Source organism: Rhipicephalus microplus, chromosome 7 (genome assembly GCF_043290135.1).
Source record: "Rhipicephalus microplus isolate Deutch F79 chromosome 7, USDA_Rmic, whole genome shotgun sequence".
In the NCBI taxonomy this organism is placed as follows: domain Eukaryota; kingdom Metazoa; phylum Arthropoda; class Arachnida; order Ixodida; family Ixodidae; genus Rhipicephalus; species Rhipicephalus microplus.
This window is the reverse complement of record NC_134706.1, coordinates 31,398,374-31,425,518: the sequence shown is the minus strand read 5'-3', so window position 1 is coordinate 31,425,518 and position 27,145 is coordinate 31,398,374. Positions and strand designations below refer to the sequence as shown.

Here is a 27,145-nt window from a genome sequence, read left to right as displayed (position 1 = left end):
TAGGATTTTATCGCAACTCCAAGTTTCGATCCCAGTCATAGTTACACAAGAGTACAAAGCCTCATACTCAAGCTATCATGCTTTGCAGTCTAGAATGGTTCAAAGGACTTCCACTGCACTACTTCACTGAATATATAGCCCTGACTGTTCTCGGAGTACAAATCTGTATGATGATCGTGCGTTGCAGCCTATCAAACGAATACAGGTAAAATATTTGGGCAAACATTACACTGAAATGTGATGACTTTATTCTGTTGTAGGATCTCTTGCAACTGCATCTTTCTAGTGTATGCCCCCAAACAGAACTTCAGAATGCACAGTCAGCCTAAGGCCAGGACAGCCCGCTCCTGCAGTCACATTCTGTGATTTTACTTACCCTGCGTGCAAGGGCTGGGGCTGGGCTGACGCAACTACGCCTCCGACGTCGCCCATTGCCCGGACTCGGTACGTCGTTGCGGATGAAGGCGCTGGCTGGTCGGGGCACGGGCAACAGAGCTGCCCCGCCCCCCGTAGCGGCCGCGCCGCTAGATGAGCTGCGGTTGCTCGGGGAGCGGGAGAGTCTCGGCGTCGCTGAGGGCTGGCAGAATGGAGGAAAACGCGAATTGCTCGTCACTTTTAGGGGCGGAGCTCCTTAGGGTCGAGTCATGTCTGCTGTCCCTCGGCGTGACACGCAATGGATATCCGTATCCATATGGATACCTACATGGATACATATCCATACGGATAGCCATGTCCATATGGATAGGCATATCGATACCCATATAGATATCCATATGATATGGATATCCATATGGGCATCTCAGCACCATATGCACATTGCGATTATTAAACAACTTTGTATATACTGTACACACGTGTTGTCATGTCTATGCATGATTGAGTTGGCAATTTACGGGTGTTAATGATTCCCTGGAGTTTTGTCCACTAGTCATGATTCACTTCGTGAATATGCTGTTATTTTTTTTACTTTGCTTCTGGTGGAAACGTTTTAGCTGCAAGGCAGTCTTGAATAGCGGTGAAATGTACCAAGATGAAATGTACAAGAAGATGGCCATCAATGCTTCTGAAATCATCAAGGTGTTGTCTCTCTGAGCGTTTCTTTCTCGATAAGAACACCCCTTAACACCAGCACATGTCTGCAAGGTGTTGTGGTTAGACAAAACACCACGAGACTTTGGCACCGTCTCTGAAAAACCTGGCATTATACTCCAACTCTATTGCCTATAACATGATAAAAGACACGCTGAAACCCTTCGGTCGCAAGACTGATGTGCGAATGAGTATACTGGGAAAAGAGCTTATTCGATTGGAATTACCTGTTAGGTGCTTTCTTTACATGTGTTGGTAAGACATTAGCAGGTTGGCTCACTGCGTACGTTAGCGATACAATACTTTTGGTGTACAGAGCGAAGGCTGTTACGTGGGCGAAGAAAAGGCACGGTCAAATGCAGCTTAGTGTAATAAATATTTGGCAAGAATACTTATATGCACCTCTTGCATTCGCAAGATAATTGCTTAGGGAGGAACTTGAAATGGCTCCACACTGATGCCACCAAACTTGCTTCAAGCTGTATTACTCTATCTAATGATTCAAATGCGCCAACTTCATTAGAGCATCATCGATGACAACTATCGTCGTCATGTACTACCACCGAAGCACATCTCTCGCATGACTCGTGCATCATGGCTGGAAAGGCAAGTCTCACGTCACACTTGCCAAGATTCTTTAGCTTCTGTGGCCATCATAAAAAAAAGCATAACCGTGGATGTACAATATTCCTCAAGACATTCTTTATCTACAAGAAAAGAGTAAGATATATTACCGTGATTCGTCCAGATGTTTCAGATGAGTAAGATGACGATGATGGCGGAACATATAATGCAGTAAGTGGTGACAGGCGGTTGCCGAACTCCCGCAAGGGCATCTCCAGGGTTGCACTTGGGGATCCCTGGATGTACGTGATATGCGGAGAAAAGAGTGTGTTCATGCATAAAAAATGCACCACAAAAAGGGTAACTTCCTGTTGCAACTTCCTGTTCCTGTTGTTCCAACAGTCTAACAATAAATTATCATACAAGAACGAGATATAGAGTGCATATAGACAGTATATTACAGAGTATATAAAAAAGGTAATATGCAAAAATAGAGAAAAGAAACGAGACCTTCCCGATCTCTAGGAAGTAATCATCTCATTCTCGTAACATAACATTGTACATACCGATATTTTAGCTTGGATTTCGAATATGCCTACTAATGCCTCTTTTAATCCCTGATACACATTCAACGAAGTAATTCCTTTATGCTAGAGATGCAGGGAGATCAGTTTTGTAAGAACAATTACACCATTTCCCGCTGAAAGGAACCATGTGTAGGTGTGAAGCAGCGAGTGCTCGTGCTTACACCGGCGGCGGCAATGACGCCGGTGCTCATTGCGGTGTTGCGTAGGAACCTGGAGAGGCACAAAACACGCAGTCATGAGCCAGTGTTTTCCACTGGAACATGCCAATCACTGCTAATGGGCAATGAGAGACAGCAGACGCCGATTGGGCACAGAGACCCGCAGTCCGCTTTTAGTTAACGCGTATGCTGCGAATCTTTTTTGTCCAACAAAGCACAGGAGAAATCTCCCTTCGGCATTACCTTGGGGGTGAACATCCAGTGCCTATATATACGAGGTTGCCAGTGAATGGTTGTGCAGCGTGAGCAGTTTTTCAATCAAAGAACTTGTAAGCAGACACTGCCTGCATCAGCGTTGCGAGGCGAAAGAGGGAGGGCAGCGTAGGAGAGGAGAGAGAAGATGAGAGGATGCATATGCGCAATGGGAGTGTAAAAGCTGCGGGAAAGATGCCTAGTAAAAAGGAGGAGGGGAGCGAGCTTGTTGTCGGATTCCAATAGCGGAGTAGGAGCAGCCGGTTAACTCTGCGAGCGAGCACTTGACTCTGGCGTTGAGCAATGCCTCCAAATCTGCCATTGGAATACAATCTGCGCTGCCAGAGCAAGTATGAGGAGTAAGGTAGAAGCGAAAGTCCTTGAGTTTCCCGGAATATCTTGCGTGTAGTATTCACTCCCGCTGATTCAACTGTCGTATTCTTCGTATGCAAATGTTGGCTGTCGTTCTACAACGAATCGATTTGCCCAGTCGGCTACATTGTCCATCATTACTGCCAAAACGCGACAGCGGTGGCACCCCCCAAGCGGGCGAACATATTAGGGGGATCTTGCACAGCCTTCAAACATCCCGTCCCATCATTGTCACTGGAGTACGGCACGCCGAGTGCCGGTCTACTCTGCCGATTTCGGTGGAGCAACTTTTTTTGCTCCGTGGAATCGCTACCGCTCCGAATCTACTCCAGCTCTCTCATTACAACGCTTGACTCCCGCCCTCACTCTGCCATTGGAGCACACTTGCCCCAAAAGGAGCGAGGAAACTTGCTCCGGCTCCGCCATTGGAATTCAAGATAGATTAGCGATGCTGCCTGCGTCGGCGTTGCAAGGGGAGAGAGGTCGGCGTTGCAAGGCGTAGGAGAGAAAAGAGGCGAGGGGATGTGCAGTGGAGCGTGGACGCCGCCATATAGCTCATAAGATGCTTTGTATCTAAGAAACTGTGGAGGTGCTCGTATTCTATGACCTGCTGCTTTTACTGCATGGCGCCCTCGAGTCCGGCGGGCTGACTTTATCCCGGAACACTCGCCCAGCTCAGGTCAGCTTAGGCGCCAAAGGGGAGAGATGGTGCTGTGTTCCCATGATGCTAGTGGCGCTGGAGTGCCTCGATGCCCTCGTTTGGTTCCACTCCCTTCGGCTACGTGCATCGATGCACTTCAGCGGTGCCTCTACTTGGCAGCGAGTATGTGCGAAACCATGAGGAAAGGCGCTCATGCTGGTTGCAGAGGGTTGGCTGTCTTGCGCGGATTGAGAAGCCCTTTGGGAGGATCTATGGAATTATCCCCATGGTGAATCGGACATCGTCGATTCCGCATCTCATTGCAATCACTGTGTTACACTGGCATTTTTTTATATTGTTCGTGTAATTAGCCTGGCGGGCTTTCCATGTAAAATGTTCATAAAATGTTTCTTTGAAGTAGAACGCCAAGTTGGCTAGTTTGTTGACGTACATACTAGGCACCAGAAAATATGAGTAGTGTAGTGCAACGTTGTTGGGTTAGCATCGTGTTTTCAGCCCCCCAGAAAAGGTGGCACTTGTGCGTTAGGGTAATTAATGTGATTAAATAAGAAACCAAATCATAGTCCTGCTTGCCTTGCTGAACACAGGGCAAGGTTATTCAGAGAGCCTGCACAGGTAGTTTAAGATTTTTCTTTTTCTTGTGGGCGAGTGTACATCGGACAGATGAGATCTACTAATGTACGGCTGCAAAAGCATCTCAAAAATTCTTCTTCAGATTTCCATATGGCCAAGCATTTAATAATGTAACGAAACAGGAACAGTTGACATCTGCTTGTGAATGAAACTGAGATTCCTTACCGCCATGGGAACCATGCATATAGAATAGACACTACAGCCGTTTGTATAAGCGAACCTTCGGTGACATTTGCTTATTGAAAGCTGTGGTTATTACATGATGCTTTGTGACGTCAGCATATCGGTCTTTCAGAGGACCAATTACCTTGGTTCATCAAGTCGTTCTCTCTTGATTAAAGTGGCCAGTTGGGCTTGTTGGTACATTATTCTGGTGCACTACAGTGCAAAGACACACAACTAACGGAACACAATCAGTGCATGCTGTCGTCATTTGTGTTCCGTCAGTTGCGTATTTTTTTGCACTGTTGTGCATCGGAATACTGTTCCGTCTATAGATAATTTTTCACCCATTATACATTCAGTTATGAGTTTGTGCACGTCTAATCTTCTTCTGTCTTTTGTCCGAGCATGTTAGCTCAGTTAAAAAGCATTTATGACAAATACCGATTTGTTTGTTTGCACTACTGTGTAGTGTGTTCATTGTTTTAGTGAGAGAAATTCTACGCTATCAATTTTTAGCATTTATAATAAAGTGTTGTACCTTTCAGTGCATCTTATTTTACCTGGGGAGTGGCTGCCGTTCTTGTGATGATGGGTGGCACACATGGCAAAGGTCCCGGTTCGTCATTTCCGTCTGCCTTGCAACCACATGCTGCCGGCTGGGACAACATCCGCGTCTCTGAAATGCATGGCACCTGTCAGTTTCATACTTATGTAACTGGGTCAGGCAAAACTTTTCGATTAGTCGCTTTTGCATAATCCAAGGGCTACAGTGTAAATTCTTAAAATTGGGATAAAGTATAGAGAAAATGACCAGAACAAGCGCCAGCTTGAAGGCTTAACCCATTAAGTCACTCCTGGTGTATAAGGTATACTTTAAAACTTATCCCACCGCACCTGCCTCGATGTAGTGAGAATACGGCGGAAACATAGAGGAAGTACGGTGTCATCATTTTGAGAAAATGGTGGTAACACTGTGGGAGTATAGTGAGAACATGGTGGGAACCCACCACATAGCTCCAAAATTTCTTATCATGCTCAACACGTTCACCATGCCCATCATGCCCATTATAGTTCTCAGCATGCCCACCTTAAAACGGCGTATGGGTGGACTTGGATTGGGAAAAACACTGCTGTTGGATTTTGGCAAAGAATGCATACTGAAAGTTGCTTTTGTGTTTCAACGTGCCATTTAAACTGGCATCATTGTATTGGTGATGATGTTCTGACCAATGATCATAAGAACGGATGAAAGAAACAAAAGAAAAGAAAGTCAGGCTTCAAAAAAAGTACGGCCCATGTAGTATACCCTTCATGATGTTGTCCTTTGGGTCATCTTCAGCGTCCTGTGAGGCGCACTTTTTATCACCGTCTGCCTCTGTGTCAGCAGTGTCCTTCAAAGCCTCCGTGCTCTTCTTGCGGTCACCCTGCAGCCGAGTAGAGCGACACGTTCAGTTGAGTTGCATAGACAGTGCAATCAGTGCCTTTCTATGCAGCTTTCACTCACTCCAAACTAGACCTCTCAGTAACGCTTGCTGCAGTAAAGCTTGTTTTGCTTGAAGGCGCTGTGCCTGACATGCGCCTTGGTGAGGAATTATTTTCTGAGGCCAAATACTGTACTCTTAAAACCTAGCTTATAAACTGCACATCTCAATGAGCACAAAGTAACAATCACAGAGGCACCAAGCTGAAAAAGAAAATTTGAGGGCTCATTTTCATTCGTTCAACTCAACCTTAATAAAACCAATGAAGTCATGGAATGTACGAGGGGCAGTATTTATAATTTTTCAGCTGCATTGTAGTTATTACCATATGTACAGTACCGTCCACTGCTAAAAAGAACACCCCGATGAGCACCTGTCATATTGCGGGCCTCATTCATGCATGGCGCTAGTCTATCAAAAGGAGTCAGAATAGTCCACCAGCAGCAGTCTTATGCAAATCTAAGCCAGTGTGCTTTTGCGAGGGAGCGGAATCTGAACATAATGCACACGAAAGTTTTCCCTCTAACTGTGAACCCGTCTGTACTTGAAGACTTTAAGGTGGGCAAATACACAACTTAGAACCTGCAACCTTCGAAGGTTGCAGGTTCGGTGCCTGCCGGCGTCAAGTTGTCATTTAATTGACTTTAATTTCTTCACATATTCTATACACTAATTATACAATACAAATGAAAGGCTACAAATAACTACAAGTAATATGGCTTGACTTTGTTGTCTCTCAATTTCATTAGGCTTGTCTCAACCACAGAAGAAACACGTAAACAGGGTGGGCCTTTCTTTCTTTAAAGCCTTCTTTTATTCGAGCTTTTTGCTTGTTAAAGGGACGCTAAATGCAAATAACAGTTTATGTCAGAGTGAAAGCTCAGTGTACGACAACGTCCAAAACTGCAATATTATCAACAGCAGTGCCCTACTTAGCGAGAAACTAAGCTAAATGTATTACACTATGTCTGCCACAACTGGGACATTTGAGAGATAATCCTGACAACTAGAGAGCATCCGACTACAATTCATCGCTAGTAATCAAACTAGCTTTCATGCATCGAGAGACTTATTAAGATGCCGCTTGTCCATTTCTGCTTGACATTGAGAAAAAAAGAACTGCCTGGGGTTACAATGAGAAATGGCGCGACTGGTTCGAAAATTCCCTTTTCGCCTGGTTAAACAGAACAGGTGGTGCCATCCAGCGAGGCCCAATTGAACCAAGCATGCCTGTCATCTCGGAGGCTACGGCAGAAAATTCTTCAATGGCCGTTGTTGCTGCTTCAACTCCCGCTACTTTCGCTCTGTTGCTACTAGTGTTGGCAGCCGTGCAGTAAAGGTAGGCAACCTTGGGCATGGCAATAGTGACGTTAGATGAACCGCTTTCATGCGGGAGACTCTAAGTGCGTTAACGTGATGCGGACTACTAAAACCTGATTTTGTCTCAAGATAAGCACTTTCTTTGTACTAAAGCAGTACTAGAAGGTTTCTGAGCGGCTATTTCAGCTATCAACATTGACTTAATATTTGTCTTTAGTGTCCCTTTAATATGTACAGGCGCGTCTGCCACCAACTATCTCAAAGTTCTGCGTTTTCTAGCGTATAAACTTCACAAAGCACGGAAGTAACAAAAAGTAACTTCAGGCCACTTTATTGCAGTCGCGCCGCATAGTCAGCAACTCAAAGGACTGTGAGCGGGTCTTGATAACAGTCACTGTAAAAAGATAATGTAATGTTGCAACGTGTTGTCGAGGACACAATTAACACTTCCAATGTTCTGTTCGATCGAGTGCTATAAAAAATAAAAAATAAAAACCAAATAGTTTGCTTTGTAGACTGGAAGTTGACATTGTCATTTTGTGGCAAAAAAAAAAAAAAACCCTGCCTTGCTAGTTTCAATACATGTATAGGCCACACAACATGCTATAAATATGACCTGAGCAACTGATATCTAATGTAACAAAATTAAAAGGAGTGACAAGAAATCACTAAGGAAACGGTGTCGCTGGAGCCAATCTTACGACAAAGATCTATTTTTTTGTCAGGGCCCTGACGATGATAACACAAGTCTTCCGTAAAGAAGGCAGGCATTACCGAAATGCTATAGCTGCATAAACGTACCTCCTTCAACACTTGTTAGCAGTTCCATTATTCCCACTTGACACTTAACATCTGGCTTTTTAAGATAACAAATATGACTGGCACAGATACTGTAACAAAAATGACCGCACACCTCTACATCATTTGCTTATTCACACCGTTTTCGCTGTGATACCACGTAAGAGCTCACGAGGTTGACCATCCTCCAACATGCCTGGCATTCTCACTGCTTAACTGTCTTCAAACTCAAAACGCCCCTGTCATCTTTTACAGAACGAGGTAGCAGGCTCCTAACATGGGTTACGGAGAATGAAAGCTTGATCTTTAATTCACGTCTCTGTGGATCGGACATCACGCTTTCACTTAAGCGGCCCCGAAACGCTGACACGGGATCCTAATAGTGATAGTCTTTTTGTTCATTTTTTTTCCCACCGATGGGCTGTATCATTGCCAGCGAATTTGTGATAGAAATTTTACCATGAACTCCAATGGGCGGGAACTTGGTTTACAGTAAAGGGTACATTTGATTTGACAGGATGACTCATCTCCAAAATGGTACACATACTCGCACACATGAGATTTAAATGGCCTACGCTTGGGTACAATGCACCATTTTGAGCTGTACATGCAGTACGCAAAATGGCCCAGGATTGGGATGCACCTCGGCAGAGAATCCTTCGACGAGGATAGCAACGAGAAGATTGAATAGGACATAGTTCCCGAACGTCATGAGCGCCACAAAGTACAGGGCAGCCCAAGGAGAGGTCTTCTCCATGCCGTTGAACAGCACAACGTTCCAGTCCTCCTGAGTCAGGATCTGGCCAGAGATGGAAAAAAAGACTCTTTACTACAGGGTTAGTAGTTTCGGGCAGCACGCCGAAACTTCACTCGCAGTAGATGCTACACATACAGGTCTTTCGTAACGACAGCTAAACAGTACATGGAATTTCACGTGCTCTGCAATGCGTGTACAGCTCAGCATAGCTAAGTTTGAAAATTAGTGATCTTTCACTGAAGGAAAACAGTTGACGAAAATGTTGCTACTTATAGGGATCTTCGGTGTTCTTTCATGGAAAGTCACCAACCTTTTGTGATCGCGATACAGCTTCGTGTATCACGATCATGGCTATAGGCTTAACCTATATCTTTCACTGTCCAGTCTCATCGATTAATGGCTGTGTTAATGATCTCGTGTTAAGTCAAACCTTTTTCAGGTGAAACTACATCGAGATGAACTTACACTTGTTACATTTAATAATTGTATTCACGTATCGAGAACCTCCGCACACTGACGACTACCACGGTAAATTAATTTCATTATATCTAATAATTTTAATGCAATGTTAGCTGTATAGTGGTTTGTATAGCTCTTTAAAATTATGACGTTGATGAAGCTGGGCCTCATATAGCAATAAATGTTTGTCTGAATCAAACAGCCTGGATCATCAGCTATTCCTGCTCTGACTACTCACGAAAAGTACTTCATATGAACTTTGCCAAGCTCGTTGTTTACATAATGCACTTCTTCAAATAATAATGGACAAAACAGAAGCAGGAACAAGTTCTGTCATGTTTCTTGGACATGTATGCTACAGGTCCGGGCCTGAAGCATGTGAGACGTTACCTCAAACTGAGTTTCACACGATGTTATTTTAAAGATGCAATATTTGTGCAATCACTTCGCAGTAAACCATGCAACTACCAAACAAGCACACGCATCAGCGAAAGGTGCACACAAGTGGTATTATTCGACTGCCCACGGTGGGTGGCACTCCGCTAAATACTGTGTTAATGCAATGTTATAGGCAGGCATTATAAGTTGTGAGGATATAAGACTCCCACACATATGCAACATCTCAGTTATGCATTGTGCGGTGATAACTACACTACAAGATGACCTGACAACTATCACATCTTAGTTATCTATATGAGCTACACAAGAGGAGACAAATCAGTGCTTACTGAATTCAGTGACAGACATCAATATCAGTCAAGTGTTCATAAATTTTCAGGCATCAGCCACAACCTAAAAAAAACTTGCGTAGAGAACTCAACCTGAGAAAAAGTGTGCATTTCAAGCACGAATCAACTTTGTACTTTCGATGTTAAGACGTGGTTTCTGGTCGGCCGAACAGCAGTACCCGTGAATTTGTGCACGGTTTGGTTAACGGGAAGTACATACAGGCACACAATGCTTAGGCAATTATAGCATTGTACACTATCAAGGGGAACACCTCCGTTGTAAGGCAGTCATAACAACAGCGCTTCCGTTGACTATTGGGGGAGAAATAAAGTGCCTGATGTATGAAGTGTTAGGCAGGTAGTTAAGTGTGAATAGTTAGCAGGCCACGTCGTACCTTGGTTTTGACTAACCATGGAGTAATGACTTAGTGTTCCCTTTATTAGTGGATCATACTGTACAAAGTAATGTTCAGCTAGAAAGATGAGCTTGCTATTTTCTTTCTTAGACGTGCAGTTATTTAGCGAATAAGTGAAATAAATACAAGCTGTTTCTTTTATTATTGCAGGATTATGCATAGGATGTTTAAGGATATATGTATAAGGCTGTATGTAAGGCTTATACATCGGGAACTTTATAAGTTGTGATGTTTTATGTTTGAAATGAACACGATCTTCTAGAACTATAGTCTCTTCATTAACTGATTTAAAATGTGTTAGCACGATGAAGTTTAGGAAAAGGAATTCGTTTAAGATATATAAAAAGTCTAAGTTATGCTACTTCAGTGATGTTCGTTGAATGTGAAACTGAACACGAGTGTGATGACTGGTCAGCCGGTATGAGCCAACACCGTGTTATCAAGCTACCATCTTTAGCTGCTCTAAGTTGCGTTCTCTACTTAAGTGAATTTGGCTATACCAGTGTGGGCCTCACCTGGAACACGGTGACCGTGGCCCAGAGGAAAGAGTTGAAATGCTTCCGGTCACAGAAGCACTTGACGGCCGGGTTGTACAGGTCGGAGCACGTGCAAAGCGTCGTCTCGTCCGTCCGCACGCAAAACTTACCGCCGAACAAATGCATCCCCAAGCAGCTGCGTGTACAGATGAGGCGCTCAGACCTCCCCTGCGGAACTGCTACTGCCAAAGAGCAGCAGAGTTCCTTTCCTTGCAAAAGCTACTATGTGTGCGTGTGCGTGCCTAGCTCGTTAAGACACCACCCTCACATACTGTGGCCTACGCCTACCTCTCTAGAACATCTGTTGAAAGTTCAACAGAATCCACATAGCCCAACAGCCCTAACTGCCTGTGTGCGTGTAACATTCTTAAAGTAGTGCGAAATATTAGAACGCGGGGTGTCGCTGGAGTCGATGTTCAGACAAATGGTCCTGTCTTCGTGAAGGCAGCAACTTGAATGCAGTCGCTGTCTTGCAGAAGACAAAACTACTTGTCTAAGCGTTAACTCCAGCGACACCCTGTGTTAAAGATTTTTCATTGCTTCAATCTTCCATCTTGCCGTAAACTTCTGCCTTATTTGGACTGTAACATTCTTAACAAGATTTTATTGAATATTATCAGTCATCCATTCCCGACAGCACTGTGGCTCTCCCCTCAACGTCAGCAAATTCTATCATACTGTCGGTTTTTTCTTAATGGCGGCAGTGGCAGATTTTTGGACGAGTCAGAACGAATCAGTTGGCCAGTATGGCTGGCATGCAATGATGCCCATAATGATGCCGTGGTAGTGCCTTTCAGCCAATGAAAGTTGCATGTGGAGTGTACCGGGCAGTCTGGAGACTGTTGGGAACGAACAGCCATAGAGGCTCACTAAAAATGCCCAAAATTCAGGTTTTTTGTGGAGTGTTTAGGCTGTAGCTGACGTTTTGCTGTAGTCCTCACTAGTGCCATGAACACTGATGGCTGACTCAGAGAACGAGTTATGATCTGCCACACAGGCAGTGATACCTTGAACCTTGTGTGCTCTGATTTAGTTGTGTTTTATGAAGGCACATTTTGTGCACCGCTAAAAGCTGTCATGGCTTTCAGCTTGATTTTGTATCAGAGAGAGCTTGTGATAGTGGAACACAACTAAAAACTAAGGTCTGTTTCATTGTGGAGGTAGCTTGGTTAAGAAAGTTTTTTTTTGTAGATTGAGTCTAACATTCGATGGTCAGCAATTTGTGCGATAAGGCAGCAGCATGAGCAGAAAGCCATGACAAGCCGTTGGAAGCCACTCACACAAGACAAAAAAAAAAAAGAAGTCGGTTGCACACGAAACACACAGAAAGAGTGGAAAAAAAAAGTCCTGGCTGGCGCCTCCACAAAAGACCACAAGCGGACACACGTCACGAAACCCACCACAGACACGGACCACGAAACGATGCCTCTGCCTTTTTTGTGACAAGGCGTTAGAAGAACAAAAAAAAAGTGATCGACCAATGCTGCGACGTGCACGCATTCTCCATCAACTCCACTTTAATGGTTGGAAAGAACAATTCGCGGAATGTTTGCGGTTACTTGAAATTACGCTGCAGTGAAAATATGTTGTCTATAACAGCTGACTGCAATGCTATTGGAAGCGGCACCATGCCAATAATATTAATAACTATATCAAGGCATTAGTTTGGAAGAGTATCCATTTATATCGAAATCAAGGTTTTCAGTCCACCACTATATCGCAATGAATTAAGGTTGTCTGCGTTAAGTTACAAAACGGTGATTCCTCAGCAAGTAGTACTCTTACACCTTGTGCCTCATCTATCTTATCTTCGTTTAAGAGATGCAAAGAAAACTTCCTCAACCTGTTGCAAAGTTATATGTGCTTATATGACGAAGCATAGATGCTAACTATTCCGTAAAGTCGAGATTTCTGCAAAATGATTGCATTTACTCTAGTGTGTTTATTTTTTGGTGAACAATTGATACGCTGCTGACTGGTGTAATGCAACTTCGAGAATTGGCTTGAAAGCCTCGGAGTTAAGAAGGTGAAGCTTACCAATCTAAGTAACGGCAACATTTTTTTTGCTCATTTCTATATTTTAATTGATGGAATTCCTTTGAGTCTGCTATTTTTCGAGGTGGTAGAGTTGATGAAGAAGTACTGCTGGCTTATTTTTTTTTCTGAGCACAATACATCACCACGTCAATAGACCACCAATGTTTGCACCTTTCCACAACAAGAAGCTGCTGGCTTCAGATTTGAGCGTAATATAAGGTAAACGAAAACGCAAGAGCCGAGTGAATGTCAATAACTTCCACCAATCAAAGAAAGATGAGAATAACGCAGAGAAAGGAAGCAAAACAAGTAGCGACAGTGAAAGAAATAGAATTGTCAACTGAAAATGAGAGAAGAATGTTGCAGAGAAAGCCAAGGCCAAGCCGGCAGCAAGGTCAAGAGGCGTACGACAACAAACAGGCAGACACGTCTCCAAAGCGGCGGGTGGCTTGCAGGCAAGCTGGCACGTTGCCAAGGAAAACAGCCCAACAGACAGGCAACAAACAGGTTGGCATATGCCAAGGCACATACAAACACGTATTGAAGCTTATACAGAGCAGACACACGTTCATCCGTGCGAATAAATAAAATGTGGTCATTGATAGAATAATCTTGTAGTACTAAAACCTGCAACAGTGGCCTGAGGACTTGAACCACTGGAGACTGCAGCTGTAATTCGACCAACCGATTGTATTCGTTCGCAGATGGTGAACGTACATACTTAGAGAAATGAAAAAAAAAATTCTCTTTTCATTCAGTCACTTAGAACAGACCGGTGATATATCATAAATCGCTCTTAATATTGACACACTTTCAACATTCGAGACTTGCCATAATAGAAAAAAATTCCATTTTCGAGAAGTTGCTTTCCCAAAACAGACTGTTTGCCTAATTTTTTTTTCTACTGTCACCAGTTGTTCATGGTTGCATGAATGACACAATAAGCTTCTCAACATTACATTTGTATTTATAAATGCGGTTCGTGGTGCAGCTCATGAGTCTAAGTTGTACAAGTTACGAATAAATTTTCTCTTTATTTCGATAAGATCCGTGTTATAATTTTGGCCCTAGTTTAGCCAACAGATCGATGTAGTGCCAAACTATATTAGTGAATTTATTTGATAGCTGCTTCAGAACAAATGAAATCACATTAGTTGCAAAAGATTAAACAAAGGGTGACAATTATTGATGACAACCTTACTTAAATAGCGCTGACACAAGGGAGGGGTCATGTGTCACTTTACAAGTGAACTATTGTAAATTATCTTTTCCGAGATTCCTGAAACGTGATTAAAGTGGTCAAAAATTTTATTGCATGACGATGCACGAAAGTTGTGGAAATATATGTAGTAGTGCACTAAATGCTGGTACAAGAGGTACTGCCGAAAACTACATGAGCAATTAAAGACTCTGCTAGGAGCCGGCTGAGGTGTATCTTGTCTATCTCAAGCTTAACTGTACAAGGGGTCAATGCAAAATTAATGATCTACACTTTTCTGGCGCCGCAGAGCTCTGACACATTTTCTTTTTTACCTAAAGTTACTACTTCAATGAAAGTACCACGATATTGTAACCTAGTGCATTGGTTAGGCAGTAAACTTCTTGAGCCAATTAATCATTTTTGTAATAAATTTATTACGATTATCTGTGCTTGCTTTTCCTCTCCACTCATCCTGAAGAACTTTTCAAAAAACTGCATTTTCTACCAAATGGGAAAGATGGTCTGACATAGTAGACACGCGTACAGATAATTACCGTACACATCGAAGTAAATCTAAAGATACTGTCACCGTTGTTAGCACTGAAACATCTGCGCTTATATTGATTATTCGATGCGACAGAGGGTCTTTTGTTTTACATGCAGCTTCATTATAACAGTGTTCTCATGAACTGCGGAATGCTAGCCACACTTGTATGTATTGCTCACGGATGAGTGCGTGCTCTTTTTGGTGCTTGCATTGCCTTAGGCCACCTGGTCAAATGCGCCTAATAGATAGATAAACATGTAACAGGCATCCATGATGACACAGAGACATAGACACACATACGTACGTACACAGCAGCCAGAGACAGCCAATACACACACATAGAGAGAAAGTGTGACCACAGGCCTGGAGAAATGCACTCGTAGCTGCGAGGGGTCTGCATTTGGTCTGGCTCAAAACGAAGGGTATCATCACCGCTTTCTTCTACGGGGTAAATGGGACCAACAGGTCGTTGGGATGGTCGCACGCCTACACTGTGCAGTTTGACACAACACCGGTGCGGGTTTTGCCACAGAGGGAACAGATGTGACCCGTCCAAATATTAGGTGACTGCAGTGCTAGGGCCTCCTCGTCCATCGTGTCTTCGAGGGCTTGGTCATGAACTCAGTTTCAAGTGGGCTTTGTTGCCGCGTCAAATTTAGTGCAACAGCCCTTGCATTTTATGCGCGAATCAGCGTGCGCATGCGAACATCTTGTGGTATATGCTTTGTTTCTTTCTTTTCCTGATGTTCTAATGTTGGCGTACTTCAAGCATTAAGGTTTTTTGTTGATGTGGTACGGTAGGACACGCCAATTCAGTGCTGGCTTTGCAATCACGCACACGCTAATGGGAGGGACATAAAAGTTCCGAACAGGTCCGGTGCATGTTTTAGAGCCTGAGATTTAGGTGGCACCTTGCCAATAATGCCACACAAAAGTCTTTAAAAATGTAGCATCCTGACCCTCAGTTATCTGGAGAAATTCACAAAAATTTAAGGACAACAACTGTGCGGTCAAAGCATGGTACTTTGGATGCCGCAACACTAAGTTTTCCAATGGGTAAATCGTAACTGCTCCTAAGGGTGCTCGTAAGAAAGCTTGCACCAGTCGCTGGAGATGGCCGAGGTTGTTACAACCGCTCCCAATGCAACTGTCACAGAAGTTGTCTTTGGTGGTCTTTTAGCTGACGGACTTTTAGCGAAGTGTATGTAGCCCAATTCTCAAAGGACATCACGCATGTGCATGCAGCTCTCAATGCAGGTACTGCAGCAGCGTGTCAGACAATTTTTCGTGAGTCATTCAGCCAGATGTTTTGAACATGTAATTTCTCTATGCATTTTAACGAGTGCCACGTAATATAGCTGAAAGAAGTCGTCTGGAAAGTAGCCTGTGTCGACATTTTAATGAGGTGACTTTTCCACGATACCTTATCAAAATAGTGGCACCTTAACACATGGATAACGTGGCACCTTACAAAATGTTGGACCTTACCTGTCCAGTGACTTCGGACCGCCTCTTGTATTCGTACCTCGTAGTACTTGTTAGGGTGCATTATAGTAGCCGCTGTGCCGGTGTGCACCACAGAGACATCAATGCAAAGCTAACGAATGTGTTGCCGGGTACTGTGTGACCCGTAGCCTCGCCACGGGGAACTAGGGTGGGAGCACTGCAGTCACCGTAGACCTACTAGGACGGCTGACCAAGGTATGTACGCAGCTGGTGGCCCCCCACCCTTCCCCACCGCCCCAGCTTACGGCTACAGCTCTGTCGCTCTGGGCGACGGCCTCCACTGCGACCTCTCTGCACTTTCTTTCTCACCACCTAGTCGTCTCCTCTTGGTTGCTCGCCGAGTTCCTTCCACCCAAATGGCAGTCGGCAGTTGTTTAGGCAGGCATGAGTAAAAAAAAATATCAAGAAAAGCAAAAGCAGATGCTTTTACGGATGTACCTGGAAAACGGTAACTAGTGCCCAGAGGAGGGAGTCAAAGTTCTTGCGATCGCACTGCACGGTCCCGTCAGGTTCCTTGACACAGAATTTGCAGCCGAAAAGGTTCATGCCCAGAACGCTGCAAGAAGGTACAGTGTTGCGCGCGCGTCGATGGGCGCGCACAACACGTGACGTCACACTTTCTGGCCACAAGCTTGGCCTTTTGCTTTTCACTGTGAGTGGAAAGTAGAGTGCATATCCTCAACAGTGATGCACGTTTGTGGTGATTGGCATGATTTGGTATTTACGGACGCGTACACGGTTCCACAGGCACTCAACATAGCTGCCACAGATATCTACTATAAACTTTGCTGCGTGGTACATGAGCACGTTGTTAGAAGCTCAACGTAAAAAAAGTAATTGTATAAATATTAGAGGTAGATAGCCTGTGATTGATCATGTTATGTACAAGGTCTCCTTTTATTATAACGGTGCGAGACTAGCTGCCTTTAAGAGAAACTTGTACATCGATGAACATGTGACTACTGCATGTGCAGATATTTTGTCTGAGTGAAGCTTTTAACATTGACTGGCGCCTCAGATACCAGCTCAGGTGCTTGTTAAAATGACCCGAGGATATGTTACATTGCACGTAGATGACATAAGCAAATGAACTGAAACACAGCACTGCAGAGCAGTACCTTGATTTTTTGTATGTATTCCCTTACTACAAGAGCAACAGGAAATCGTTGCAGCTATACGTTGAAACTGGAGACACTTTTTTAAATTGTATCATAGAGTAGCCTGACATCAGTGGGCAATGGCCGTCAACAAAAATATGCTCTTGCAAAAGTGCGAAAATTGTACTGAAGCAAGTGCTGCCTTTGAAGACGAAACAAAAAGAAACTAAAGTATGCTTGTTTGCGCCTCCAGTATAACAGACAGGGTGGCCGTCATATGCAACTTTTATTGCGATAGCAAATATATGGAAACTCACGCCTGGATTTTGCCGTTGGCGTCGGCGTCATTCACCGTATATGTATACATATCTATATATATGAAAATGCAAGAAAGAAAAATAATCCAGGAAAAGATTCTGACGTGTCGAATCGAACGTCCAACCTCTTGCTTGTGAGTGCGAGGCGTTAGTCACCGAGCCACAAAGGAGCACTCCCTTCAATGTCAAAATGGCATGCTATTTATATCTACCACTTACAGCTAGCGATTAGCATCTTGGAGGAACTATCATGTTTGCAGCATTACCAGCGAGATGGCGCAATGAACGCGCGTCGCTGGATCATCATGACGCTGCGGCGCGCTCTAATCTTCCACGCGTACTTTGCCGCGCGCAGAAGGAGGGGCAGGGACGCTCACGCGTGCGCGGGCTTCTCTCGCAGTGGGAAGAATCGTACGCTTTGGGCTTTCACCGGAACGATTCTGTTGTAATTACTGGGCGCACAAAGGTCACTGCACTCATTGCACAGTTTCCGTTCCCCAAAAGGGTGCGCTTTTCAGACACAGCAAAGTAACAACTGAGATGCTTATTTGCGTTCATCTGTAACCTGCGAGTACGTTTTGTGCGCCATTTGTGCGTGAAAAACGTGGGGTACGTTTCGATCTGCTTGCCATTCTTCGCATGACCTTCCAATTTGTCGCTATCACGTTCATTGCTTCGCCTTTGCGGCAAAGCTGTGACTTTTTTCTGAAGTAATTAAACAACATTCAGCTCGATATGACGGCCACCATAAAACTTGAGTGTGTGCACAAAAAAAACTATGCTTAAATACACAGCCTAGATGCCGATAAGTAAAAGCTTGCTCGAACCAAAACTAAAAGCGTGATTATGTTCGATACGGTAGCCTCGTGAGGTAATGAAAACGTGTTCCCGAGGTTTAAGGTGCATTGGAAGTGGCACTGTGAGGCCCATTGTGAGTAGCAGCCGCAGCAATCGTAGTGATAGAAACAGCAGTGGCGTGAGTGGCGCGAACGCGCGGCCCAGTGAAGCTTACCCTGAGCAGTGAAATAAAAAAAAAGCAAAGTGGGAAGGTCTTTACACAGCCAAGGATAGATGGGTGGGTTGAACACCAACGTGCAGTGAATTGGTTTCAAAAGAGAAGAAATCGAAGCAGCCCTCATGCTCGCATGTATTCGCCAGTCGTTTGACTGATGTGTCTATATGCACCTCAATGGCAAAGTGTTTAGAGTTTTCGGCTTCTGGGATCCAGGAATTGTATTCAAAGGTCGCGTATGCGATCCCGGCCGCAGCAGTTGCATTTTGATTACGGTGGAATACTAAGCGCTCATGTACAGTGCCATGTCAGTGCATGTTAAAGAACTCCAGATGCAGAATTTTCCACAGTCTGCCACTACGGTGTGCGTCATTATCGCATCGTGGGTTTAGCATGTAGAACCAATTTTAATTATGTACCTGGACGATAAGCAAAGTGTCGTACACATCTTTGGAAAGTGTAGGAACGGGGAGTTGTTGCTGGACACAATGTTTCCGCAAAGGGTCTTTGAAGTGTGCGAAATGTTCTCCAGTCAAAAGTCTGACTCAAGTCAAACTCCCTGTCCAACGATATCGCATCGCTTCAAGCCTCAATCATCCATTGAAGTTCTTGTTTTGTGTGGAAATTCGCATACGTATTCAGGCCTTCGAAACTAAACAATGGGTGCTCCAAGGAATGTTCCACGTGAAAGTTGAAGATGCTACACTGAATAAAGGCAGCACGAGTAAGCTGTGAGATATCTCTAACCAAAATATTTTTATGTCGAAGCTCGAACATTAAAAAAAAATTTGGTTGAGGACATCTTCAGTCATAAAACCCAACTGGACAGGCAATACTATCACTATTTCTGCCTTTGAGACTGAACACTACGACAGGAGAATATTTTTGTCGGAGTATCTGACATTCCTTCAGAGTAAAAAGTCCTTCTTTTTGAAAAAAAAAGAAAGAAATGCCTTTAAAGCTGGTGTAATCCTTGGGGCGACGCTCATCTAAGAAGTTGAGCCTACTTTTGGCCTCATATTCAAGCTGGCATAGTTTCGGGGGCTTCGTTTTAAGAGTGATATTCTCCTTAATTATGCATGTTAAATACCTGCAAATTCATTTTGATTCCTCAAATGTATCTAATATAACTATTTTCACTAACCATTTGTATAAATAACCTTTGGAAGCGACCCTTGCATGCCGGTTATAGACACACCAGTCAAACGATGTAAATATCAAAATCTCCCCTGATGTGCCATTTTTGGTGCGGGTGCATGAGCACGCTTTCTTCTAAGCCATGTACGTTGAGGCACCTCGGTGTGTGTCTCGTGAATGCAGGAGGCGAGGCAGTATACACTGTGGTGAGAGTGTGAGGTGAAATAAGAAAGAAAAGAAAGAAGAAGAAACAAAGAAAGCATAGATTGTCTGTCCCAATAGTCGTGCTCGCAAGTTTGTTGTTCACGTGACGTCAGTTGGTTGTGGTCTGCTGCTGTAAGCGCCGATTGATCGTGTCCGCAGTGAACTTCTCAACCGTATCAGCACACTTGACTCCCTTTAGAGCAAACAGTACGGCACAGTGCTACGATACTGTACTGCACGTAGTACGGGTGTACTAGTATACTGTACAAAGTATGCTGTGTACAGTACTTAGCATACAGTACATAGTACTCTGCACATAGTACAGTACAGTACAACAAGTACATACACAGCAGTACAGCAAGTACGGTATTTAGCAGTACGGCTTAGTACAGCGTATCACACTTCATTTCACTGTAATCTCCGCTCGAGTGAGTAATTAAAGTAATTTCTCCTGAATCTGTGACAACTGAACAATAGCACTCATAATGTGCAAGTATATAGGGGGAGTAAAACTAAAAAAAAAAGGATACCTTAATGAGTGTGAACTCCTTGTAGGGAGTAAAAAGATAGTCAAGTGCGATGCAAGGTGTTTGCACCCTTTCCCACAAATAATCAAAAGACTATGTTGTAAGCTTTTGTACTGGCAAGTTAGCTAACAAATACACTCATAACTCTTAATTACATATGACTTGGAAGCTTTAGGTTTTCTCACTTCGTTGGTAGAGCACTTCTATTGCAACACTGAGAATGGACGACATAATGAATACTGAATGTGTAAATATTCAAGAACTAAGTGAATAAACAATATATCTAAGACTACTCAGGAGCCATTAAGTCACACCATTACCTGTTTCAAGGCTCTCGGACGTAAACTGCTAATTTGCACCTCATGCTTCTACATCTTCTGAGGAGGTTTCTTGATCAAAGACGCCATAACCCTCATATAGTAGCGTGCTAAAAAAGCTAAATTGTTTTCTCAAGAAAAAACATGGATACATTGAACCTTTCCATTACATACTAAATATTTTACCCTATACCTTCTCAAGACTGCTCATTAATGTGCCGATGCGAATGTTTAATGAGGGATGCAGTCAGCTAATTTAATGGCATATAGGAAGCATTGACTGAATAGGTCTTTGTAGCATCTGCCGTGTTGCGCAGTGTATCCTCTTGTTTGAACTTGGTGTAGATGCGCCTGGAAAGTTGTCAGACAGTTTGAATGCACGTTTCATATCATCAATCAAGGTTGCATGCTCGTTAAGGCAGCAGGTTGTTGCACAATGTCTTGTGCCTACACGTTTAGCGCGAATCACGTCACTGTGTAACACTTCGAAGTGTTTCGAAATTTGGAGAAGACCTAATTACGCGTCCGTACATGCTGAAAAGTACGCCACACACCTCGAAGTGTTGAAGGTACGGTATCGCTAGGCGTACTTGACAACGTCCCGGCATGACTGCTTATAAGAAGTAAGATTTTACTATCTCTGTTAGCCTAATTTGAAAACTAGCCTGATTCAAAAACTTCGAGAAGGCAAAACTGAAACCATAATTTAATTTACATGCAAGGTACCATACTACTGGCAAACGCGAAGCTGATTAAGCCTTGCTTCCATATAACCTTCGCTCAACTGTCAAATTTAGCTGCCCCCAAGTACAGTTGTGTACAGCTTCAAGGAATGTCGCGAAATCTGTTTACACAGTTCACATCCGGAGCACAAGATTGTCGATTGAGTGACAAGGACAAAAAGAGGACCTTAAGAATGAGAAAAGGACAAAGTTCTTGCCTTACCTAAAGATGAAAATAAACAATATCAGAAGAGCGAAGAACACGGCTACGTTGTCCATTGTCCGCAGCATGATGAAGAGTTGTCGTCGCAGCGCCGGCATAAACCGGACAAGCTTAAGGATTCGCAAAAGTCGAAACGTCCGCAGCACCGAGAGACCACTTCCACTGCTCTGGCAGAGCTCCACTATGCTGCCGTCGGAGGGGGAGACAGGACATGAGGAGGCAGTGGAATAAAGAGGCCTCATTAGGATGTGTAAAACACCTCTGCACTCTTTGTGCACTATTGTTGAGGTTGTATGAATAGGAATAAATGTCTGACACAGGCTGGCTGACGTGTCCGTAGCTAGACCTATCTTTGGAAAGGGCACCCTGTCGTCCTTAGCGTATTAGTTTTAAAGGGAGTTTAGCAACTGACGTCACGTAACAGGGTGTCGTTGTCAGTGCCTGTTTTTTGAGACTGGTGTGGAAATGATCTTGAGAATAGAGGTGCATTTCGAGACATGGATTAAAATAAGAAGAACGAGAATACCGATGGCTGTGTCGTCGTTTTTTCTATTCTTAGCCCGTGTCCCTAGAACGCTTTTTTGTACAAGAACGAATACGTTGCAGCAAACCAAAATAACCGCTTTGCTAGAGATGCAGAAACATTCAGGCTGGTCGGGTGACAGTGCAATCGATTGAGAATGTTTTTGCAATTTAAGGGATGTTTTGTGAGATCATACCCTTTTGCGCATGTCCTATTAGGCCATAACTGTAGGCACTGTAAATTGTTGAGATGCCTTTACTTGCGCTATTTGCATACATATTCTTTTAATGCAACTCACAAACGTCACTCACAAGCGGTCACTGTGAAGAGTCTTTGTCTAATAAAAGCAATCCAATGTAATCAGGCAAGAGTGAAGTTGAGGTGAGACTCACCTAAGGATGACAATGACACCATCGAAGAGGTTAAACCCACTGCTGATGTAAGAGAGGAATCCCTCAGCTAAAATTTTGAGCAACATTTCCAGGCCAAAAATGCCCGTGAAGATGAGGTTGCTGATTTCCACAGCCAGGGTCAATTCTTGCGGCTGCAACAAAAAATGTGAGTGCCAGTTTGCATTCACGAATGGTGGGGTTGTTCTCATTCTTCGTATCAGATACAACATTAGATGCACATGACAATGCCGCAATATAATGGGAAGGAAGAGGAGGCAAAGAAAAACGGCAGGACAGGGAGGTTAGCCAGTTCTCAGACCGGCTGACTGCCTTGTGCTGGGGAAGGGGAATAAAAGACGATGGCAAAAGGAATGTTACATAAAAAGAGAAAAAAAAGAACAAGAGTATGATAAACGACACTGCTTAAAGTCTGCCGCTAAGACCAGTTCGCAAGAAACACAGCATCGCTCTCAAAGCTTTCGGTGTCGGGGACTATCTCGGCCAGTGTCCTAAGATTCTTTCCTCCTACAACGGGCAATTGTCAGGTCAATATAGCACTTTAGAAAATTCTTTTCTTGACGCATTGAAGTGAGGGAACTCACGGTGAAGAGGGGCGATTGTCTCTTCGCAGCTACAGTTATCACATGTCGCGCTGCTGGCCATTCCAATTCGAAATGAATAAGCGTTCACGAAGGCCACCTCGAGCCATAGGCGGTACACAAGCATCTCCTGAGCTATTTTATTTTGCGACGGAAGATGGAGCTGCAGACACAGTTCCAAGTTGCAAAGATAGACTCATGGTGGTGTCCATTGTGCATCTATACCATTACAAGAACACATGCCACTGCAAATTAAGGCTTTGTTCACTTGCACGTGGACTGACACTCATATAATGGAACTTCATGTAATTTACTACAATGTAACATTAGCACAATGGCCAAAGAGCACAAGCTTCTGGTAATTACACTTATTAGATACCGCCGCAGGGCAGCACGCAGGATGCTATTTTGGACGTCGTCGAATTTGCCGTCCTGACGGCTCTGGTTAGCCAACAAAACGGTGGTTATGCTTTCTTTCTGATTGGCTGAAGAATACCGCCTGTACGAAACTTTGAATTATGATGCCATTTGACAACATTTCTGTACTCGTGGTGAAAACATTACCAGATGCCGACCAAGGTGAGAAACGTGTCTACTGACGTTTCCGCTCCCACAGCAGCAGCCTTGTTTCAGACCGTGAAGGAGGCTTCCGTTTCGCAAGCCTAAACATCAATAAAAAGAACGGGATAGCGCCATCGGGCCCCGTTCGTACAACTTACTCAAATCGCTAGCCTCTCTCTGCTTCTTGGTAGAGACCTAAACTGCGCCGCCAGGAGAGCCAAAGTTCAGACGTCCTTTAGGTCCAATTTATTTATTTTTTGCATCCACCTGAAATTTTTGGTCACGGCCAACACTGCTCTTTCACTCACAATCAAAGACGCTGCCGACATAGGCACCTAAATTATTGCGGGGCGAGCTTTTCACCGATCTTCGCTTTAAGACATTTTTCGTCTTGGTCAAGCCTCTGTCAAAGTTTTCCTCCCTGTTTCATACCGACCAGAGGAGCTTTCGTCAGTACCCTCTACTTTACCTCTGGAGTAGTACTGGCAGCACTGTCATTACAGAAGAGGTTCGCTAGAGCCTTCTGGCAAAACTTCGGTATTGCACTACAAGACACGTTGCTTCCCAGGACATTTGAACAACGGGTATGAGAAACACATGGGGTCACGTTGTAAAATTCTAAATGTTTTTAGAAGTTCGGTACTTTTTGCCACGAAACTGGAATTTTACAAGAATTTTCCAGTTCTGGCCCGTTGTATAGAATAGGGAGTAGATTTCTATAACACACGTTTTCATCATATATTTCAGAGGTAGTAAAAAAAATAGGAGGAAAAGAACGGCAGGGAAGTTAACCTGTGTATAGGCAGCCGGTTTGTTACCCTGCACATGGGAGGGGGATGGGGGAGATAGAAATGAACACAGCACATTAGCAGCACATGCGATATATAGCAGAGAATATACATATATGGTTAGGAGGTGAAAAATGTGACTGTCATAGTCGGTGGGTCCATGAGTGCGCAGAAAGTATAATAGAGAACTAATGCTAGCATACGATACCTCGCACGTTCTCCACGCGGTACTATAGTTTCGCTGCTGGTTTTGTTCAGCACATATAGATAAAGTTACTTAGGTGTTTCTGATATCCATCCAGCCAATGTCACCCAACGCAAAGTTTAAAGTAATCATTTGTTGAATGCGGTGTTGGAGCAATCAAGTGCTACAATAGAAGACTCTTCGGTAAATTCATGTTCGTCATAAACACCAAGGTTGCATGTTTCAGCTTAGCTGGTCAACCAATTTCTCGGAGTTTTTGTGTGACTACTTTCACTTTTTCACTTATTTTTCATTCAGTTATGACAGTTCATCACTGCCACCATGGACAGGTGTCACCACGTACTAAGAAAATGATGAAGCATGGAGCATGAAGGTATACACCTAGGCACATGTTTTGGCTCTGTCGTACGCGTAACTTTGGGCCATATGGATAGCAGTTCAAAGGTAAACAGGCTCACGATAAAAAAAAGCCAGATAGGGTGAGAGGATAGGATGCGAAAAGTAGAAGGAAATTGACAAACATAAATAGCAGCAAACACAAGCTCATCCTACTGTAAGGGGACGAGAGGTGGGTTCTGAATAGATTGTCTTTTTTGGTGTATAATAGGATCGATTGGATTGAAGAAGACAAGTAATTAGGCCAACCTAAAAACAAAAACAAAAACACAGCATATCCACGGAGTGAGTGAGGATGAGTGGGGTGAAGCGTCCGTCCGTTATGTGCGTCTCTCCATCCGGACGGACAGAGGCAGGAACGCACAAACGGACGGACGAAAGCATGGACGGAAGCATGGATGGACGCATGGACGGATAGAAGCACGGACGGCAGCACAGATGAACACATAGACGGATGCAAGCATCGTTAGACTAATGGACGAATGGAAGGAAGCACGAATGGACTGACAGACAGACGAAGGACGGATGCACGGACGGATGCATGGACAGACGGAAGCATGGACGAATGGACGGAAGCACAGACGGATGGACTGACGGGTGACGGAACGGATGCGCTGACGGACGAACACACATCATCCCCACTCGTCATCATTCCCTCCGTGGATAAGCCGTGAAAACCACTAACATCATCTAGTTGTAACATTCCCAAGGACATGTACAGACAATGCCACCTATATAGCAACTCATAAACTAGAGGCGGCTACATACTACTACTACTACTACTACTACTACTACTACTACTACTACTACTACTACTACTACTACAGAGAAGGCAACGGCCCATGGCCTAAGGATCTTCGCCCCCTAAAAATCTGTTTCTTAGCCTTGCCACACACAGGCACTGCTCCGTTATCAAGAAGACTCTCGTAGCGTCCATTTACCCATCCACAAGTCATGGTCATGCCGGTAATCGATTACCTGGTCATGGTACTCGATTCCCATGCTCAGCGTGTTGACCAGTATGGCCGTGAGGATGCCCCTCTGGAAGTACTGGTGTCCCACCAGTCGCCTCAGCTGGGCCTGACGCGCCTTCCAGAAGCGACAGCAGGGACCCCGGTAGCGGACCCGGGTACCCCCGCTGCCGCCGGAGAGCTCGTCCTCGTACTCCGAGTACCACGAGTCTTCCTCGTCCTCCGTGCCGCTGGAGGACGAGTACGACGCGCGCTCGTCGTCGTGCGGGTGGTGCCGATGGCGATGGTGCCGAGAGCACGCCGACGAGGAGGAGGCCGACGAGGTGGATGACGGGGACGGAGAGCCGTTGGCGCGCCGGTGCCGCGATGCCCCGTGTGAGTGGAACGTCAGCTGCGGTGCTGAGTAATGCTTCGTACCTGCATCAAGATTGGAAGTGAACGAAGAGAGAAAGCTTGAGGTGTTAATGTGTCTGTGCTTTGTAATATAGCGCAGCTACTTATACCAAGGCCTAAAGTATTTCACATCGAATGACACGTGAAGATTTCGTAGGAAAGACATAAATGAGTAGTGATTTTCGTCATTCACTTCATTTACGCACTCAGCCATGCTCGCTTATGCTCATTATGTTAATTTATGCTTTCTTTGATTCCTGGTTGCCAAAACAGTCGTCCAGGCACAGCGAGGGAATCCAGAACCAGTGATAGTCCGGGGTGATCGTTTTACCAGCGCAATCGCCCCGTTTAAGAGCGACTGCTCCAGGAAAGGCGTCGGTCCCGTGGGGCATCACTGAACCTGGACAATTTTTTTTCCCGAAAACTAATAACCTAGTCGCACTAGCGTTATTCACTCGCTTGAAACGCTTATTGACATTCCCTGCAAAGTGTAC

General features: G+C 44.4%; 1 protein-coding gene across 2 annotated transcripts in view; it reads right to left on the bottom strand.

Annotated features, from left to right (window-relative positions):
• Window positions 1-27,145, bottom strand: part of Ca-alpha1T (Ca[2+]-channel protein alpha[[1]] subunit T) — a 77,454-nt gene that overhangs the window by 27,971 nt on the left and 22,338 nt on the right. For both annotated transcript variants that reach the window (XM_075868922.1, XM_037430370.2), the window contains exons 9-17: window positions 26,266-26,675; window positions 22,739-22,890; window positions 21,824-22,009; window positions 16,706-16,823; window positions 8,724-8,879; window positions 5,788-5,905; window positions 5,042-5,157; window positions 1,824-1,949; window positions 377-577 (exon numbers count right to left, since the gene is read on the bottom strand). In XM_075868922.1, the coding sequence (XP_075725037.1) occupies window positions 377-577; window positions 1,824-1,949; window positions 5,042-5,157; window positions 5,788-5,905; window positions 8,724-8,879; window positions 16,706-16,823; window positions 21,824-22,009; window positions 22,739-22,890; window positions 26,266-26,675 (1,583 nt within the window). The remainder of the gene's footprint in view (window positions 1-376; window positions 578-1,823; window positions 1,950-5,041; window positions 5,158-5,787; window positions 5,906-8,723; window positions 8,880-16,705; window positions 16,824-21,823; window positions 22,010-22,738; window positions 22,891-26,265; window positions 26,676-27,145) is intronic.